The following is a 20,604-nucleotide window of genomic DNA, read 5'->3' on the forward strand; positions in this document are numbered from 1 at the left end:
AGAGTATTTTTGAACATATAGGAGAGCCTAAGGAAGAAAATGAAAATCTTCTATAATCCTACCTACTAGAGATAGTGAATGATAAATGTTTGATGTATATCTTTTTAATCTTGAAACATAGTGTACTAATCCTCACAACAGTTCTATGAACTAAGCCGTGTATTAGTTTCATTTTATACAACAGAGGTTGAGGATCAAAGTGATTTATCACTTTATTCAAGAAAACACAGGTTTTCAGATTTAAATACCAATGCCCTTTCCCTACACTTTTAATTGCCTTTGTTTTATTTGATATTTTTAGTTGACAAAAAGGAAAAAAATGAATTATACTATGGCTTATTTTATCTTTGTTGTCATTTTTAGAGACATTTTAAATCCAAAGGATGTGATCAGTGCCCAGTTTGAAAATACCACCACTAGTAAAGATTTTTGTAGTCAGTCATGTTTGTCAACATATGAACTGAAAAGAAAACCTGTTGTTACCATAAATACGAATAGCATTTCAACCAAATGCAGCATGTGTCAGAAGAATGCTGTTGTAAGTTATCTTTTTACTTTAGTGGGGGAAGGAGTCTGATATTTGTGCTTAAAGGGCAGCTTTTGATGGTCTTTGCTTGTTGTTTCTAAGTTATTACTTTATAATTCCTAGATTCGACATGAAGTTAATTACCAGAATGTGGTACATAAACTTTGCAGTGATGCCTGCTTTTCTAAGTTTCGCTCTGCTAACAACCTCACCATGAACTGTTGTGAAAACTGTGGGGGTTACTGCTACAGTGGCTCTGGACAATGCCACATGCTCCAGATAGAGGGACAGGCTAAGAAGTTTTGTAGTTCCACGTGTGTCACAGCATATAAGCAGGTACATGACCATATTTAATCCTGACGTCTTTGTTCCTTCCAGAAGGATTGAATTTTTTTGATAGAAATTATTTATGAAAATGTCACAAAAATATTAATTTCTTGTTATTAGCTTAATTAATATTTTTTGCATGTAAATAGTATTTTTCAAATGCATGTGTGTTAAAAAACTCTTGTTATAGAGTTTTATAAGTACCATATGCAGTTGTACCTCAGTATCCATGGGGAATTGGTTCCAGGAACCCTGAGGATATCAAAATCTGAGAGTGCTCAAGTCCCTTATATAAAATGGTGTAGTAATTGTATATAACCTACACACATTCTCCTGCATACTTTAAATCATCTCTAGATTATTTATAATACCTAATACAATGTAAATGCCATGTAAATAGTTGCCAGTGTGCAGCAAATTCTTTTCCTTTTTGGAATTTTCTGGAATTTTTTTCCTGGAATATTTTCGATCTGCATTTGGTTAAATCTGCAGATGTGGGACCCAGGGATATGGAGGGCAGACTGTATTTCTCTTAATGCATTTGAAATATCGATACATGTTTTTAGGGTATGGATTATTTTATTTAAAATATGATTAATGTTTTTGAACAAGATTTTGAAAATGCAGAAAAGCACAAAGAAGAAAAAATTAGGCATCTCTTAGAGTTACCCAGTCCCATCATTTTGGTGTATACCTTCTAATCTTTGCTTCTGCTAATCCCAAACTCTCAATCCATCCCTCTCCCACTCCCATTCCCCTTGGCAATCACCAATCTATTCTCTATGTCCCTCATTCTGTTTCTGTTTCATAGATAGGTTCATTTGTGTCAGATTTTAGATTCCACATATAAGTGATATCATATGGTATTTGTCTTTCTCTTTTTGACTTACTTCACTTAGTGTGATAATCTCTAGCTGCATCCATGTTGCTGCAAATGGCATTATTTCATTCTTTTTTATGGCTGAGTAGTATTCCATTGTATATATGTACCACATCTTCTTTATCCATTCATCTGTTGATGGACATTTAGGTTGTTTCCGTGTCTTGGCTATTGTTAATAGTGCTGCTGTGAACATAGGGGTGCATGTATCTTTTTGAATTACAGTTTTGTTTGGATATATGCCCAGGAGTGGGATTGCTGTATCATGTGGTAATTCTACTTTTAGTTTTCTGAGGAACCTCCATACTGTTTTCCACAGTGGTTGCACCACTGTGGTTGCAATTTACGTTCCTACCAACAGTGTAGAAGGGTTCCCTTTTCTCCATACCCTCTCTGGCATTTGTTATTTGTAGACTTTTTAATGATGGCCATTCTGACTGGCGTGAGGTGGTACCTCACTGTGGTTTGTTTTGATTTGCATTTCTCCAATAATTAGCAATGTTGGCAGTTTTATTTATACTAGATTTATATTTTGTTAGTAAATTTTGATCAAAAGTTCAATTTTAAAATTGGTAAACCCAAAGGAATAGTAAGAACTTTTTACATTTTCAGTTTTACAATATTTTCCTGTTTCACTGCATTTGCTGATCATTCTTTTTCTTAGAATAGTAAATTTTTATACAGTTAACCAAAATTGGTGAATTTAATAATGTTAATTTGGAAATTTCTCTTAAATGTTCTTAAAACTTTGCAATGATTTTGTAATTTTAAACATTCTAGTGTTTCAATTTATTTCTTGTTAATATACAAGCACATTAAAAGGGATTAGTGTTAGTTACTATTTATTTCTTCCTTAGAAACACCTTGTTTTTGTTCTCAAAGGGGAGGAAAAACCCAATATCTTCATTAGCTTTATTCTTGTACAAAGGACAGTTTTCCTGATATTGTATCACATTCTAAAAGTTACTTTGATTCAGTCCATTGAAAGGTGGTATACATTCTATAAGAGAAGTATTTTGAAATACCTTAATTTTAAATTTATTAGTTTTAATTTAGCCAATACCTATTAAAATTTTCACATATTAGTGTGTACTGTGGTTTAGAGAAAGAACGTGGATTTAGAGGTAAAGCAGATCTTGGTTTGATTCCCAGACTTTCTGTTCAAATAGAATTTAACCTTGGGGAAAGCAGTTAAACTCCCCGAGTCCATTTTCTTATCTGTAAATGGGTATATACTAGCAATGTCACTGGGATGTTTTTAGGATTATATGAAGTAAGAATGAGAAAGCACCTAGTATAGAACCTGGAACATTGAAGATGGTCATTTCTGCTACTTTTCTTTTCTTCCTTATATAAAATTTATTCAACAAACATTAGATGTGATTCCTGTTTTGAGGTGTTACATGTCCCCTGGGGGAGATACAAGTGTGTAGAGATGTTAGGATAGAAGTGTTATGGGATGTAGAGGGGCACCGTGGAAGCAAGGTCGTTCTACTTGATAGTTTCAGAGATAACTCTTGACCTAATTCTTATAAATGAAGTTTGTGTTTGCAGTCCTGTTGGAGGAGGAAAGGAGAAATAGGGTTGGAGATACAGAAGAGATTCCAGAATGTAGGAATATGCTCACTTGAATATGTATTTATTTTAATAGTAAGTATAACAGACTTATCGTTGAAGAGGACATAGAGATCTTGAAATTATCTTAATGGGTGCTGGATATACCTTATAAGTTATCCTGAATGTATGACATGTTAATAGTATTTAGCATTATTTGCTACTAAATCACTGAGTGGAAATTTAAGATAACAGACTCTTTCGTTGCTTATATTTGGACACTTGGGATATGCAAAGTTTCCTCCCACTTTATTGCTTAGAGTGTGCTTTGTTGTTGTTATTATTTGTTTTGGCTGCACCACGCGGCATGCGGGATCTTAGTTCCCTGACCAGGGATCGAACCCACGCCCCCTGAAGTGGAAACGCGGAGTCTTAACCACTGGACCATCAGGGAAGTCCCTGTGCTTTGTTATTATTAGTGGTAGAATATTTGAGTGTGAATTTTCTAGTAAGTTTATTAATTTCCTTGGATTCACATTTCATTGCTATATAGAGCACCTTTTGTGGGAAGTTCTTCCAATTCTTTGAATAGTGTAAGAGCATGAATTCCCTGTTGTGTAATTTTTTAAATAGTGGGTTTTTTTGTTTGTTTGGAGGTTTTGTACAATATATTCTTGCAGCTTATTTATTTTATACATAGTATTTTGTGCTTAACCCCGTAACCTTATCTTGGGGGAAGGCTAAAATAGTGCGTTTAAAACTATAGTTATAACAAATTAATAGATCCCAAAATTAATTGCTAGGTTGTGCCCAACATATTTTTTAATGAAGTAGAGTAGAGTGGAAAAATATCAAAGTGCATCACATGTTATCATGATATATATTGTTTCGTAAAACCTTTCAGTTTTATATACATACATGTTTAATACACAAACACAAAACCTCAGAAGTATGTGTTACTGGGTCACTTTGTAAAATTTATTTCTTACTGAGGATTGTAATCATAAAAGTTTGGAAGCCACTAATTTAAAATATTTCAACAGTGTTAAGTATAAACATTTCAAAGAATTATGCTTTTACTTGTAACTTGGTAAAAATGAATGTTATTTTATTCTCTTAATAGAAATCAGCCAAAATTACACCATGTGCGCTTTGCAAATCATTGAGATCCTCAGCAGAAATGATTGAAAATACCAATAGCTTGGGAAAGACAGAGCTTTTCTGTTCTGTTAATTGCTTATCTGCTTACAGAGTTAAAATGGTTACTTCTGCAGGTAATACTGGTTTCATAAACTTTATAAATATAATAGTTGAATAACTTATGGTTATTGCTTTGTTGTTATAGTGCAGATTTTTGTCCAAATTTAGTTGATTTTTAACGCAAATTTAAAATACTTCAGATCTGTGTTGTAAAATATCACCTCTTGATTGCTTATTTTATGTTTATTTAGTTGCGCCTATTTGTGCATTCTTTCTTACCAAAAGAATTTATGGCTTTTAAAATGTATTTTCTTTATCTACACCTGATTTATTTCAAGATTCATTTATTTTTTAGTTTCAGGGTGTAGACTGTGACAACTTTAAATAAACAGAAATATTTTTGACGTTGTTAGTTTTTGTCTATATGTGAGGTAACTAAGTTTAATTTCAGTTCCTGCAACTTGACTTGGCTCTTGAATTTTCATGTATCATATAATACTTATTTTCTCATACATTTGTTTACATTTGTATTACTCATTAGCTTTTATTTTGATTTGCTAAGGTGTACAAGTTCAGTGTAACAGTTGCAAAACCTCAGCAATCCCTCAGTATCACCTAGCCATGTCAGATGGAAGTATTCGCAACTTCTGCAGCTACAGTTGTGTGGTAGCTTTCCAGGTATGGCTTCAGGACTCTTCCTTTTCTCCAGTTAGTTGCCTGTGATAGTAAACTTATTAGGTGGTACTAAGTGCCTGGATTGCCTAAATTTCTACCTCAGTCTTTTTAAACTTGGGTTCTTTGGTCCATCCTATTTTTGGAGGCATGTTATTTAATTGCCTTCTGTGAAATTAAATGGTACTGTTATTACCTAGATTATCTATTGGGAGGATATTATTTTTAAAGAATATTATTAAATTATTTCATTTTTTAATATAAATATCACTCCCCCCATTCAGCTATAAGCTGCTCAAAGGCAGGGATGTTTGCCTTTTCACAAATATATGTTAAGTGCCTAGAACTGTGCTTGACATAGGTAGGTATTCAGTACCTTCTTGTTTGAACAAATGAGTAGATTGATCTTTTTGTTTGTTTCTTCTTTCAGAATTTGTTCAACAAACCAGCAGGAATGAATTCTTCAGTGGTGCCCTTGTCTCAGGGCCAAGTAATTGTAAGCATCCCTACAGGTTCAACAGTGTCAGCAGGAGGCGGTAACACCTCTGCTGTTTCTCCCACCTCCATCAGTAGCTCTGCTGCAGCTGGTCTCCAGCGTCTTGCTGCCCAATCCCAACATGTTGGGTTTGCACGAAGTGTTGTAAAACTCAAGTGTCAGCACTGTAACCGTCTCTTTGCCACAAAACCAGAACTTCTTGATTATAAGGTAGAGTAAAGGAGCATGATAGAGGGTTCGAGTATAAACTGGTCTATCTGTAAACTTATTTCTGGCTTTTCACCTTTCAGAAATACACTATTTGTTTTGAAAATAAGAGGGATAAAGATTTCCACAAGATAAACCAAATGTTTAATTAGTACTTAATGATTATTTCTTTGCAGGGTAAAATGTTTCAGTTCTGTGGCAAAAATTGTTCTGATGAATATAAGAAAATAAATAATTTAATGGCAATGTGTGAATATTGTAAAATTGAGAAAATTGTAAAGGAGACTGTGCGATTCTCAGGTGCTGACAAGTCATTCTGTAGTGAAGGTAAAGATAGAAGATTATCTTACCTACTGAGCATGTTTGTTGTTTCAAAAGTAGTTGATGATTTAAGCTGTCACTGTGTAAGTTTATTTTATCTTTTGTGTATAACACCAAAACCTTTTTGTTTTGTTTATACTTGGTTCTCTCTTTTCTGATCTAATTCTTCATATTATATAGATGTTAAAATGAAGAAAAATCTCCTCAATGTGTATAGCAAAAAATGGTGGTGATGTGAAAAACATTTAATGTTAGTTATTAGGTTGATAGGGATCCTTTAGTTCTTGTATTTATTTCTAAAGGGAACTGCTTAAATTTTGGTAGCATCCTAAGATAATACTTTTATTGTTTTAAACATCCATTATGTTTCTGAATATAAATGATCTGAATATGTGAATCAGTGTCTTCCTTATTTAGATGACTATAAGGTTAGAATGTTTTGTTTTACTCTAAAACCATGCAGGATTAGCCTCCTAGGCTAGTGGCTTTCAAACCTTTTGACCACGACACAAACAAGACATACATTTTACATTGTGACCCAGTGTATGTTCACATACCCAAATAAAACAAAAGTTTCATGAAACAAAACTGATTTTTACCATATATGATGCACTGTAATATTTGCTCTGCTGTCTTACTTCGTTTAAAAACAGAAAATGATAGTATTAATCCTCTAAATTGACCTCTTGATCTACTAATTGGTGAGAACCCAAATGTGCAAACTTTGTTGTAGGACATTTAAATTAAAGATGTAGATACTTATTATTTCTCCCTAATGTTAATTTTATCTTCTCTGATTTTTTTAGGTTGCAAATTGCTTTATAAACATGACTTGGCAAAACGCTGGGGAAATCACTGTAAAATGTGCAGTTATTGTTTACAGACATCTCCCAAATTGGTACAGAATAATTTAGGGGGGAAAGTAGAAGAGTTTTGTTGTGAAGAGTGCATGTCCAAATATACAGTTCTGTTCTATCAGGTAAATATAATTCACATTCCTGGGTTTTTCAAGTCAGGGCATATTTTTCCCGTCTTTTTTTCTTTCAAATAGTGTGAAGGACAATTAATGATTTAAAACTTAAGTATTAAATGTATTCTGTTCTCCTCTAGTATTAATATAAGATTTTAAAAAGACTTTAATGTCACTGAAGTTACATTTGTTTTTAATTTCCTTGTAGAAGACATATCAGTCTTAAAACATTAAAATATTTAAAATTATATTCATTTATTAACTAAAATGAATTGTGTTCTGATGTCTTTAAGGAAGATCGGTCTATTTCCATTTCACTTATTTTAAAATTACTATTTATTGGCATCTCTATAATGTGACCTTTTTTAATGTTGTACAAAATAGTAGATAGGTAACTAATTATTTCCAAATTTAGGATTGTTAACCTTCATTTTTTAAAAAACTGAATTATAGTTGAGGTATGATATTAGTTAACAGGTATACAATATAGTGATTCACATTTTTTAAAGGTTATACTTCATTTATAGTTATTATAAAATATTGACTGTATTCCCTGTGTTGTACAATATATCCTTATAACTTATTTTATACATAATTGTTTGTACCTCTTAGTCCCCTACCTCTATATTGCCCCTCCCCCCAGGATAGTTAACCTTCATTTTTGTGATCTAAATTCTAAGCAAATTTCCTCACTTGTTAACCTGTGGCCTGCTTTTATTCCATCAGACCATAGACAGTTTGTTTTTTACTTCTTTACTATCTTCTGTTTCTTTTTCAGATGGCCAAATGTGATGGTTGTAAGCGACAGGGTAAGCTCAGTGAGTCCTTGAAATGGCGGGGAGAAATGAAACATTTCTGTAACCTGCTTTGTATCTTGATGTTCTGTAATCAGCAAAGTATGTGTGACCCACCTTCACAAAATAATGCAGGTAAAATTAAACTTTAGTCTTTGGTCAATGCCAGGGACTAACTACTGTTCTACAAGTTGAGAACATTAAGTAGTTGTCAATAATTTCATGAAACGTAAATTTCATTCTATTCAAATGACATTAACATTTAGATCTCTTTTTGTTTAACACCTTAGATTAATGCCCTGTAAAAACGAGTTCTTTTAGTTTTCCCTGAGCATGTTGAGTCAAATAAACTCTGTAAGAACTTTATGGGGAAGAATAGCAGTTAATGTTTTATAATTGAAGATATACATCTTGACTTCCTTAGAAAAGGATTTGAGAGAAAGAACATAGAATCTAAATCACATAGCCTTTTAAATATACCACATGCATAGTTAGGCAAGAGAAGGTACATGGAATACTTTAAAGGTTCACTAATTAAAAAACAGAAAAAAATCCAGTTAATCCTGAAGTGACACTTGGCTCCAACAGAATTTACTCTAACCTAAAAGCATTGTTTAACCTCCTTGAAATGTTGGTTCTGTGTATGTGCATATAAATTACATGAGATTTTCTTATTTTTGTTTATTTTAATCAGGAAGTGTTTCCATGGTGCCAGCTGCTTCATCAGGGCCCCCATCTCACAGAAAAGATTCAACTCCAGTTATAGCTAATGTAGTATCATTAGCCAGTGCTCCTGCTGCTCAGCCCACAGTGAATTCTAACAGTGTCTTACAAGGTATGACTTGATTTGAAAGCATTTATCTAGCCTTTTTGAGGTTGAATATAAGGCTTCTCTACTCTTTTTTGTCAGTGTTCATTTTCATGTGTTTGTCACATTCATATTAGGAATGGTGGCTCACTATGTGCTGCTATGGCATTAAACAGTGTTTTTGTAGTTTCCAGATCTCTTTTTCTCATATTAGGCTTTAGGTGTTACTCTTCCCCTGAATTAAAGTAAGATAATACATGTTTTTATTATGAAACTTTGTGTGTTTTTTCCAAATATCAGCTTTTAATACTAATGTTTAAATAATAAGATCCTACATTATATGTTTTTATTTATATCAGGTGCAGTTCCAACAGTAACAGCGAAAATCATTGGGGATGTAAGTTTTATTATTTTTATTGGTATTGCCACTGTCTTTTCCCTTTTTATGCAGTATGAATATGTCTAAGCTGATTTGCCCTCCTTTATTTTTTGTTTGTTATATAAAACAAATTGCATGAGTTCAGGAACAGGATTTTCTGGTTATTTAGTTAGGTCTTTTATGTACTTTAATTTCTTTGAATGCTTGGTATCTATATAATAGTAACTATATAATAGTTACTGAAGGTTTTTGTTATTTTTTAATTGTACAGAATTAAAGTAAATTGTACAGAATTCAGGCGTAAAAGGTTTGGGGGGCATTTTGTAACATAGACTGTAAATAAAGTACTTATAAAATATAGTTTATTTCCCACTCAGTGTAGATTATGCTGTAAATAAGCATTCTTTTTTTAAAAAAAAACAATATTTTTGTGCTTTGTCTCTTAAAAAAAGAAAAAAATAAATAATGAGAAAAACTTATGACTAGAACAGTGGCATTTTTAAAGTGTTTCCTGGTCTCTGGGATAATTTTCATGTCATCTTTTTTCAGGTAACTTAAATGATCATAAATGATCCTATTCTAGTTATTTTTTTATTTTTTTTTTTTTTTTGCGGTACCCGGGCCTCTCACTGTGTGGCCTCTCCCGTTGTGGAGCACAGGCTCCGGATGCGCAGGCTCAGCGGCCATGGCGCACGGGCCCAGCCGCTCCGGGGCATGTGGGATTTTCCCGGATTGGGGCATGAACCCGTGTCCCCTGCATCGGCAGGCGGACTCCCAACCACTGCGCCACCAGGGAAGCCTGAAACTAATTCTTTTAAGACTTAACTCAGTCAAGAAACAACAGTTCTCATTTTAAGCTCAACCACCATTGTTATTTATTTGTTTTTTTTGCGGTTCGCGGGCCTCCCACTGCCGCGGCCCCTCCCGCTGCAGAGCACAGGCTCCGGACGCGCAGGCTCAGCGGCCATGGCGCACGGGCCCAGCCACTCCGTGCCACGCGGGATCCCCCCGGACCGGGGCACGAACCCGTGTCCCCTGCATCGGCAGGCGGACCCCCAACCACTGTGCCACCAGGGAAGCCCCACCATTGTTATTGATCAACAGTATGTCACAATACAAACAGCATTTTTCTTGGTAAACAGAACTGGTAATTAGATACATTCAGGGTCAATATATAGTTATCAAAATATTCCTTTATTGATATTTCAGGAATATTATATTCCTTACATATTTAGTTGAATATTTATATTCTGTGTCTTCCAAGTAATTCCAATATAGTATTTCTTTTGAAATTATATTTTGAAATATAATATTTATAATGTTTCTTGTAATTAATGATAAGCTTTTGGTTTCTGACTTATTTTTTTTTACTAGGCAAGTACACAAACAGATGCCCTCAAACTGCCACCTTCCCAGCCTCCAAGACTTTTGAAGAATAAAGCTTTATTGTGCAAACCCATCACACAGACCAAGGCCACTTCTTGCAAACCACATACCCAAAACAAAGAATGCCAGACAGGTGTGTTCCTTGTGCTTTCTTCATTTAATTTTTCCTAGGGGAAAGTAATGTGGGATCTGGTTAAATTAATTAAGTGCCTTCTATTTTATAGGTGTTGTGTTTGGTTGCTTATATTCGCTGCCCAATTGAGTTCTCACGATATCCCTGTGGGTTAGGTATTTTCATCAACTTAACAAGTTATGGCAAAGAGAAGGTAGTTGATAATACCATACTCTGAATGCTTCATTTAATTTCCTTATTCATGATAGTGTAGTATTATGGGTAAGCATAGACTTTGGAATTACATAAACAGGGTCTTAGTTAAGAGGAACTGTTGTTTTCCAGAGCACCCTTAGGTTTGAACTTTTCCACACTCTATTTCAAATAATGTCAGTTCCTTTGGGGAGAGCTTTAGGGCTTTCTTTTCTTATGAACTGCCTCTACCCTCTTTGAGTTACTACTTTTCTGAATGATGGGCATGGTGTGAGCTTCTGATCTCCTCAACTTGCCTTTCCTAGCATGGAATCTCTGCCCTACAAGTGATCTGGGGTGAAGGTAGTTCGTACCCTAGTTTTCTTGGCCTGCTATTCCTATAGTAGGTTTTCTCTTTGTGGGTGGTAGCTGTACTCACTAGGAAATTAACCTCTTTAACCTGGACTTTGAGGGGATAAGAAATGATGGTGGCCTGTCCCTCCTGGTGAGATACAGTAACCCTTGATGGGAGCTGAAGGAAGAGGAGCCCATTCTTTCTGGTCCCACCCATTCCAGAGTGGAGTTTCTATCATATTTAGCTGGCTGAGGCAGGGGTGTGGAGCAGGTAGTAGATCAGAAGTCACAGATGCCTACTGTTCTTACTGTATTTAGTAGATTTTCTTGAATAAATATTTCTCCATTTGCTGTATGCCTTTGGGACAATTTCCAAAGAATTTATTAAGTGGTTATTTTTTAGGTTTTCACCAACTTTGCTTGTTTCCCTAGAGAATTGGGTCTCTGGCATGCTGCCATCTGAAAATCCCAGAATTTTTTTTTTTTTTTCCCCAGAATTTTTAAAGTGGAAAGGAATCCTAGATTCTTAGATCTGGAAGGTTATCCTCTAGGCCAGTACTTCTCAAACATTAATATGCATATGAATTATTTGGGAATGTTACTAAGTGGATTCTCATTTAGTGGTGCCAAGGTTTTGCATCTTTTAAGTTCCTGGGTAATGTCAGTGCTGCTGATCCACGGGTCATGTTGAACAGCAGGGCTATAGATGACTTAGTCCTGTATTTTTATTGTACCAATAGTGACTTTATAAAAAAGTCATTTTTTAAAATATTTTTTTTATTTATCATTTTTTTACAGTAGGTCCTCGTTATCTGTTTTAAATATAGCAATGTGTACATGTCAATCCCCAAATAGTGACAGTTTAGCATTATGTAGCTTGGTTATCAGACATCTCTAATCAGATAACTTTTTTTTTATGTCCACTGCACCATGGTAAAATTGATCCCATATTATTTCCCACTTCTAACCCTAGTCAAATTGTCAGCTTTTTACTTCTTTTTACTAGCATTACCTTTCTCTTACATTAATGATTTTACAGTTATCTAACATATTTTTCTGGCCTACAGAAAAGACTCTGTAGATAGTTGTTAATGATTTCTACCTCCATCCTTCCCACTTTTTCCCTACTCATGTTTAAGTTAGTTCCCAAAGTTGTTTCCTTTTTTTAAAAAATATCTTAGAACCTCTGCTCTGTATACTTATTTTTTTTTCCTGCAGGTATCATAACCACCCTAGTTCAGGCCCTCATCTTCTTAGCTCTATATATTGTAGTTGCCTCCCACATTGTATACTTTCTATTCCATGTGAAGATGGCAGCCAAATTAATCTTTTTACAGCCATTTTCCTCACATTACTTTGTGCTAACCAATCTGTAGTAGTTCCCCACTGTCTAATGATTTTAAATGTGTATTATAGCCTCACAAAAATGGCCCTTCTACCTATTCAGTCTCCTCTTTAACATACACTACTTATTCATGTTAAGTCTTCTATACCTTTCTTCTAAGATAACTATTCCATTTATCCATCCAAGTTATATCCTTCATTCATCTTATCCTTGTATCACTGATAATTATTGTGTTGCCCACTTTTTTTAGTGCTGTTATACTCAAGCCTTGCTATTTCTCCTTTCTGTGAATTCCTAGTATCATAGATACTTCTTTTTTTTAAATTTAATTTTATTTATTTGGTTGCATCAGGTCTTAGTTGCAGCATGCTTGTGGGATCTAGTTTCCTGACCAGGGATTGAACCTGGGCCCCCTGCATTGGGAGCACAGAGTCTTATCCACTGTGCCACCAGGGAAGTCCCTCATAGATACTTCTTTTGAGCTGTAAATGTCCACATGCTTTAAAAATTTTTTTTAAATTAAAATTACACTTCTTTTGAATTATAAGTCTTCATATACCTAAAAAATTTTTTTAAATTAAAATGTCGTTTCTAACCCTCTTTGTTTTTTTGTGGGTTTTTTTTTTTTTCTTCCATTAGAAGACACTCCAACTCAGCCCCAAGTTATTGTGGTGCCAGTTCCAGTACCAGTGTTCGTACCTATACCTCTTCATCTTTATACTCAGTATGCCCCAGTCCCATTTGGAATTCCAGTTCCAGTGAGTAGTCATTTAGAGATTAAGCCTAATTTAGTATGCATTTTTCTCAATTAAGATTTGACAGCTCCATAAAAATACTTTTTACTTGTTGGTAAAATATACCTGACTCTGGTTGGCTATTAATCATACTGTTTTATTACTTAAATATGGAATATATAAAGGACTGCTTCTATTTGTACCCTGCCTTGTCAGAGGAGGTTATGATTTAGCTTTTTAAAAACATTTTAAACACAAAAGACCACTAACATAGAAAAAGATCAGAAACAGTGTGTGAATGCTAGAATCCTAGATTGTAGCAAGAATGAAAAGAGGAATACTGTGATTTACAGGATTCTGACTTTTCGTTAAAGAAAAATGTATTCATTTTTTATTGGAAATATATATTTTCTCGGTATTGAATTCTTAAGAGAAACACTTGTGTGAAAATATTAAGCAAGAAATATAGTCAAAAACAAAACAAAAATTCATTACTTAATTATTCTTTTAGATGAATCAGAGACACGTTAAGTATCCAGAAAAGCACTTACTGAATTTCTATTTAAATGGCTGCAGTCTTATAAAAACAAACTAGCAAGACTATCTTAACCATTAGCAATAGAAATATCTTGAATTTGTTTATTAATAATTTTTATATTTAAATGATCTCACAAATAATAGTTTTGATGGTCGACCAAGAAACTCTTCAGTCTATCCTTGGTCTTTCAGATGCCTGTCCCTATGCTTATTCCATCCTCAATGGATAATGAAGATAAAGTCACTGAGAGTATTGAAGACATTAAGGAAAAACTTCCCTCACATCCTTTTGAAGCTGATCTCCTTGAGATGGCAGAAATGATTGCAGAAGATGAAGAGAAGGAAAAGACTCTATCTCAGGGAGGTTGGTATAATTTTAAAGTAAAAAAAGAAAAACACACCTATAAATTTTTAGGTAGCTCATGTAATTTTAAGTATTAGGCAGTCAAGGAGTTTCTAAAAGCTTTATTTGTTTTTAAATATGAAGTCTATGGGCTTGTTAAACTTGTTGATAACTCTGGAGCTCTATCCTGTTTATGAAAGAAATCGATACGGTTTCTAGTTCTTAGTGATTCCAGAAAAATAACTTATAAATCCATGTTTCATGGTCATGTTCTAGTTTTATCCCCTGCAGTCAAAGCCATGGTCTCCAGATAAAAATTACTGTTGTAAAATAATCAGCATGTTGGTAGAAGGTAAAAAGAATTTTAGGGTGGAAAACCATTTGGTTCAAAGTAACCTATAGATAACTACCATTTTATGAGTGTAGAATAATGAACAGTAATTAACATTTATGTGCTTGCCGTACTCTAGGCATTGTCCTAAATGCACTGTGTGCGTCACCTCATTTAATTTTCACAACAACCCTATGAGTGAGGTACTGTTTACTTTAGATTCCTCTTTTGGAAAATAGGCTTGCCATGGTTATGAAATCAGGAAATAATGGAATCAGAAGTTGAATCCAGGTTTGTCTGACTCCAAAGAAAGGATTTTAACCAGAACTCAGTAGTATAAATTCCAGAAAGGTTTCCAGCCTTATTTAGCACTGCCTTGATTTTTGGATATAAGAAGAGATAAAGGAAATGGTGTTAAAGGGAGCTGAAATGTATAGGTGAATTTTTGCAATGGCGTATTTTTTTTATTTATTTAATTTATTTTATTTTTGGCTGCATTGGGTCTTCATTGCTGCACCGTGGGCTTTCTCTAGTTGCGGTGAGCAAGAGCTACTCTTCACTGTGGTGTGCGGGCTTCTCACTGCAGTGGCTTCTCTTGTTGCAGAGCACAGGCTCTAGGTGCACAGGCTTCAGTAGTTGTGGCTCGCGGGTTATAGAGCACAGGCTCAGTAGTTGTGGTGCATGGGTTAGTTGCTTTGCAGCATGTGCGATCTTCCCAGACCAGGGCTCGAACTCGTGTCCCCTCCATTGGCAGGCGGATTCTTAACCACTGTGCCACCAGGGAAGCCCACAGTGGCCTTTTCATATATCATTGATGAACCAAGAAATTACTCTTTCCTGACAATTTTTTTTTTTCTGTGATGGTTTTTATAAAGCTAGCCACTGGGTTCAGATTTTGCGTAATACATTCTAGCTGGTTTTCTGAACACCACAGCATTTGAAAAAACTACTGTCAACTTTTCTGTTGTGTTGCCAGTACGTTTTTAAATCAGATATACTCTGAGAGATGGGTACAAAGCTTTTTGTTATTATCCCAAAGTTTCTGGTCTCATTTTGCTCTTTAGTGTATAATATCAATTCTGACCCATTTATATGTGGATTTTAAAGTCTTAGAATATTGCCCTTGGGCTTCCCTGGTGGCACAGTGGTTAAGAATCCGCCTGCCAATGCAGGGGACACGGGTTCGAGCCCTGGTCCATGAAAATCCCACATGCCGCAGAGCAACTAAACCCATGCACCACAACTACTGAATCTGCGCTCTAGAACCTGCAAGCTACAACTACTGAAGCCTGCGCTCTGCAACAAGAGAAGCCACTGCAACAAGAATCCCGTGCACTGCAACAAAGAGTAGCTCCTGCTGGCCGCAACTAGAGAAAGCCCACGCACAGCAACGAAGACCCAACGCAGCCAAAAATAAATAAATAAATAAATAAATAAATAAATAAATAAATAAATAAAGTAAGTAAATAAATAAATAAATAAAAAGAGTACTGCACCTATGCTTGATCTTCTAATTTCTGATACTTATTTTGCAAGTTCCAGCAATTCCTGATGAGAAACCTCATTCTAAGTTGGCTTCTCCATTCATGTTAATAGTCAGCATTTATCAAATGTTTCCTCTATACAAATATTGTGACTTTGCCTTTGCCTACAGTTCAGTCAAACAGAAAAACTTTAGACTGAGCTTCAAGACAGACAGTTTTAATCATCATAGTGTAATTAAAATCAAATGGTTTAGAAATATAAAGGGGGGAGAAATTAATTCCAACTGAAAGGATCTGGCTCATTTATCTTTGATTTCAGGGAAAAGAGACAATTTTCCTTGGTTTTTTAAAAAATCTTTTTTTTAATACTTTAAATCTTTAAACACTTTACTTTTTTTCTTCTTCCTTTTTTTTTTTTTCTTTTGTTTTTTCTTGGCCACATTGTGCAGCTTGTGGGATCTTAGTTCCCTGACCAAGTATTGAACCTCGACCCCAGCAGTGAAAGCTCCGGGTCCTAACCACTGGACAGCCAGAGAATTCCCTAAACTCTTTACTTTTAAAGTAGTTTATAGGGACTTCCCTGGCGGTCCAGTGGTTAAGACTCTGCGCTTCCACTGCAGAAGGCACTTGTTCGATTCCTGGTCGGGGAACCGAGATCCCACATGCTGCATGGTGTGGCCCAAAAACAAACAAAAAAAAATTACAGTAGTTTATAATTGATAGAACTTTGTTCTGTTTAGTTCCATGTGCTGATTGCTCATGTATTTATATTCTAAGTTTGTCAGCTTTCCACTGCATGGTAAAGCATATTTTATTTAGGGAAGGAAAAAGGAATTTAAAACAGATTTGTCAACCTGTGAGTAAATCAATATTGTGTGTGTGTGTGTGTTGTGGTTAAAAAAAAAAAAAAGAATTTCAGATAGCACAGAATCCAAAATAAAGGTCTCTCTTGCCATGACTTCTTTCATACCGCTTGCTATCTAGAAGTGTAACCACTGTTATCAATTGTAATTTAACTGTATTTATCACTAATGCCTGACTTTTATTAATGAACCATTCTTTTCTGCATATAAAGACTATTTACGTAGAACCTCCCTAGTGCAGTCATTTCATTTGAGATGCGGTTTGTTTTTTGTATACATATAAATTGACTTATTATGTGCTTTTCTTTTTCTTTAGGATCCCAAACTTCTGAACAGGAGCTCTTTCTAGACACCAAGATATTTGAAAAAGGTTTGTAATTGTAAATGTATTTTGAATCTTAGAAATATTATCCTCTGTTAGTGACAACAAATCCGTAAAGTATTAGCATCCTTGGATTTAATATTTGCAATTTTAGCTGTTTGTAGGGGGCATCAGACATCTATGATTTTGTGCTAATTTGTAAAGAGACTAATAAAAGCTACCTCAGATATTGGTTTTAAGGATTAATTGAAATAATGCTCTGAAGTGTGTACCAAGAATATAAATCTAGTTCTGTGATATTGGTGAACAAGTTACTTCATTCTTGAGTGTACCTATGGAATTGTCCAGCAACCATACCTGACTTTTTGGTATTTAGGGTTTCAGAGAGGTTTCTGAGTATGTCAAGTATATTATCTCATTTTGAGGGCTTGTTTGTTTTTCTGTATATTTCAGACCAAGGAAGTACTTACAGTGGTGATCTTGAATCAGAGGCAGTATCTACTCCACATAGCTGGGAGGAAGAATTAAATCATTATGCCTTAAAGTCAAATACTGTGCAAGAGGCTGATTTAGAAGTGAAGCAGTTCTCAAAAGGGGAAACCGAACAGGATCTGGAAGCAGATTTTCCATCAGGTTTGTGCAGTGTAACCTGTCTGTTCAAAGTCCTTTATTAGAATATTCGTACAACTCTGAATTGGCATAATGAAGCAGTTATAATGTATGATAACTGTCTAGGGCACAAATGGTCCCTGCCTTTGAAGGTATTAATTCATACCATATTGTTCTTTATAAGGGGTTAATTTGTTTTTGTTGTTGTTGTTTTTAAGTTTCCCACAGTAATCATATAGGGATTTTTCTTGATTGTTAATAAAGTTTGGGGTTTTTTTTTGCGGTACACGGGCCTCTCACTGTTGTGGCCTCTCCTGTTGCAGAGCACAGGCTCTGGACGCGCAGGCTCAGCGGCCATGGCTCACGGGCCCAGCCGCTCCGTGGAATGTGGGATCTTCCCGGCCCGGGGCACGAACCCGTGTCCCCTGCATTGGCAGGCGGACTCTCAACCACTGCGCCAACAGGGAAGCCCCCCCCCCCTTTTTTTTTTTTTGCGAGATAATAAAGTTTTTATACATGCTGTATCTCCTTGTTTTCTTATGTATATAAGTAAAATCCATATTTTATCATAAACAAAGTAATGAATATAGTGATGATTACCTGATATTTCCTCCTTCACCCTAAGTGTTTATTTAAGTCTGTGAGTGATTTATCTCACATTATGCTTTCTCTTGGATATCATAGAATCCTTTGACCCACTGAATAAAGGACAGGGAATCCAGGCACGTTCCCGAACAAGAAGACGACACAGAGATGGCTTCCCCCAGCCCAGACGAAGAGTAAGCAGTAACTTAATTTTTCTAGCATTTTCTTTTCTTTGTTGTTTTCCAACCTTGTATTTTTGTCCTTTTGTTTTTGTTTTTTTGAAGTCAAAAACCATATCTCTTATTTTATATTTCCTCAGGAGGGACTTTTTATTTTGTTTCTATAATCAAAGGATTTTTCTGTTAGTTTTTTATAATCGTTGTTACACACTTTCCTCTTTTTTTTTTTTGCGGTACACGGGCCTCTCACTGTTGTGGCCTCTCCCGTTGTGGATCACAGGCTCCAGATGCGCAGGCTCAGCGGCCATGGCTCACGGGCCCAGCCGCTCCGTGGCATGTGGGATCTTCCCGGATCAGGGCACGAACCCATGTCCTCTGCATTGTCAGGCAGACTCTCAACCACTGTGCCACCAGGGAAGCCCTGCACACTTTTTTTTTTTTTTTTTACTTGGGTTAGTTTTCATCTTATTGAGTTATGTTTTTTATTATGGATATAATTCTTTTATCAAATATGACTTTTCCTCCTATTTTGTGACTTCATTTTTATTTTCTTAATAGTGAAAAACAACTTTTTCCCTATTTCCATGGTTCATTTATTTATTTTTTTCCAGTTTTATTGAGATATAATTGACATAACAGGACTAAGTTTAAGGTGTAGAGCATAATGATTTGACTTACATACATCATGAAATGAATACCACAATAAGATTGTAAACATTCATCATCTCATATAGATAAAAAATTAAAGAAACAAAAAAATTTTTTTTTACTATGAGAACTCTTAGGATTTACTCTCTTCACAACTTGTATATATAGCACAGAGCAGTGTTCATTATATATATCCTGTCGCACATTATACCCCTAGTACTTACTTAAACTGGAAATTTACGCCTTTTGACTACCTTCATCCAGTCTCCCTCCCCCTACTCCCTGCTTCTGGTAGCCACAAATCTGATCTCTTTTTCTAAGAATTTGTTTGTTTTTGAAATATAATAGACCTACAATACTTTGTTAGTTCTTGGAGCACAACATACTGATTCAACATTTCTACATATTTCAAAATGTTCACTAGGATAAGTCTAGTTACAATATGTCAGCATACAAAGATATTACATAATTATAATTGTGTGATTGTATTCCCCACACTGTACATTTCATAACATAACCATGACTCATTTACTTTGTGACTGGAAGTTTGTACCTCTTAATCTCCCTCACCTATGTCTCTCATCTCCCAACCCCCTCCCCTGTGAGAACCACTTGTTTATTCTCTGTATCTATAATTCTGTTTCTGTTTAATTATGTTTGTTCATTTGTTTTTTAGATTCCAGATATAAGTGAAATCATATAGTATTTGTCTTTCTCTGTCTGATTTGTTTCACTTACTGTAATACCCTCTAGGTCCATCCCTGCTGTCACAAATGGCAAGATTTCATTCTTGTTTGTGGTTGAGTAATAATTCCATTGTATGTAACTGTGTGTGTGTGTGTGTACCACATCTTCTTTATTCATTCATCTAGGACACTTAGGTTGTTTCCATATCTTGGCTGTTGTCAGTAATGCTGCAGTGGACTTAAGGGTGCATATATATCTTTTTGAATTAGTGTTTTTGTTTCTTTTGGATAAAAAATACCCAGAAGTGGAATTGCTGGATCAAATGGTAGTTCTATGTTTAATTTTTGAGGAAGCGCCATACTGTTTTCCACAATGGCTGCACCAGTTTACATTCCCACCAACAGTGCATGAGTGTTCCCCCTTTTACACATCGTCGCCAACACTTGATATCTCTTGTCCCTTTCGTTGTAGTCATTCTGACAGGTGTGAGGTGATATTTCATTGTGGTTTTGTCTCGCATTTCCCTGATGATTAGTGATGTGGAGCATCTTTCCGTGTGTCTGTTGGCAATCTGTATGTCCCTTTTGGGAAAATGGCTCTTCAGATCCTCTGCCCATTTTTTAATTCCATTTTTTGTTTGTTTGTTTGTTTGTTGGATATTGAGTTATTTATACATTTTGGATATTAACCTCTTTCCAGATATATAATTTGGAAATATCCTTTCCCATTCAGTAGGTTGCCTTTACATTTTGTTGAGGG

At 35.1% G+C, this 20,604-nt stretch overlaps 1 protein-coding gene across 10 annotated transcripts in view; it reads left to right on the plus strand.

Annotated features, from left to right (window-relative positions):
- ZMYM4 (zinc finger MYM-type containing 4) overlaps positions 1-20,604 on the plus strand; it is a 175,188-nt gene that overhangs the window by 126,439 nt on the left and 28,145 nt on the right. For 8 of the 10 annotated variants that reach the window (XM_067725447.1, XM_067725440.1, XM_067725442.1 and 5 more), the window contains 16 exons: positions 364-538; positions 650-862; positions 4,411-4,561; positions 5,050-5,165; positions 5,590-5,865; positions 6,039-6,189; positions 6,990-7,162; positions 7,932-8,082; positions 8,642-8,782; positions 9,115-9,152; positions 10,509-10,653; positions 13,163-13,281; positions 13,987-14,158; positions 17,132-17,185; positions 17,591-17,770; positions 18,431-18,525. In XM_067725447.1, the coding sequence (XP_067581548.1) occupies positions 364-538; positions 650-862; positions 4,411-4,561; positions 5,050-5,165; positions 5,590-5,865; positions 6,039-6,189; positions 6,990-7,162; positions 7,932-8,082; positions 8,642-8,782; positions 9,115-9,152; positions 10,509-10,653; positions 13,163-13,281; positions 13,987-14,158; positions 17,132-17,185; positions 17,591-17,770; positions 18,431-18,525 (2,350 nt within the window). The remainder of the gene's footprint in view (positions 1-363; positions 539-649; positions 863-4,410; positions 4,562-5,049; positions 5,166-5,589; positions 5,866-6,038; positions 6,190-6,989; positions 7,163-7,931; positions 8,083-8,641; positions 8,783-9,114; positions 9,153-10,508; positions 10,654-13,162; positions 13,282-13,986; positions 14,159-17,131; positions 17,186-17,590; positions 17,771-18,430; positions 18,526-20,604) is intronic. The other 2 variants (XM_067725441.1, XM_067725446.1) reach the window with 2 other exon arrangements.

The sequence above is a fragment of the Pseudorca crassidens genome, chromosome 2 (genome assembly GCF_039906515.1).
Source record: "Pseudorca crassidens isolate mPseCra1 chromosome 2, mPseCra1.hap1, whole genome shotgun sequence".
Classification (NCBI taxonomy): domain Eukaryota; kingdom Metazoa; phylum Chordata; class Mammalia; order Artiodactyla; family Delphinidae; genus Pseudorca; species Pseudorca crassidens.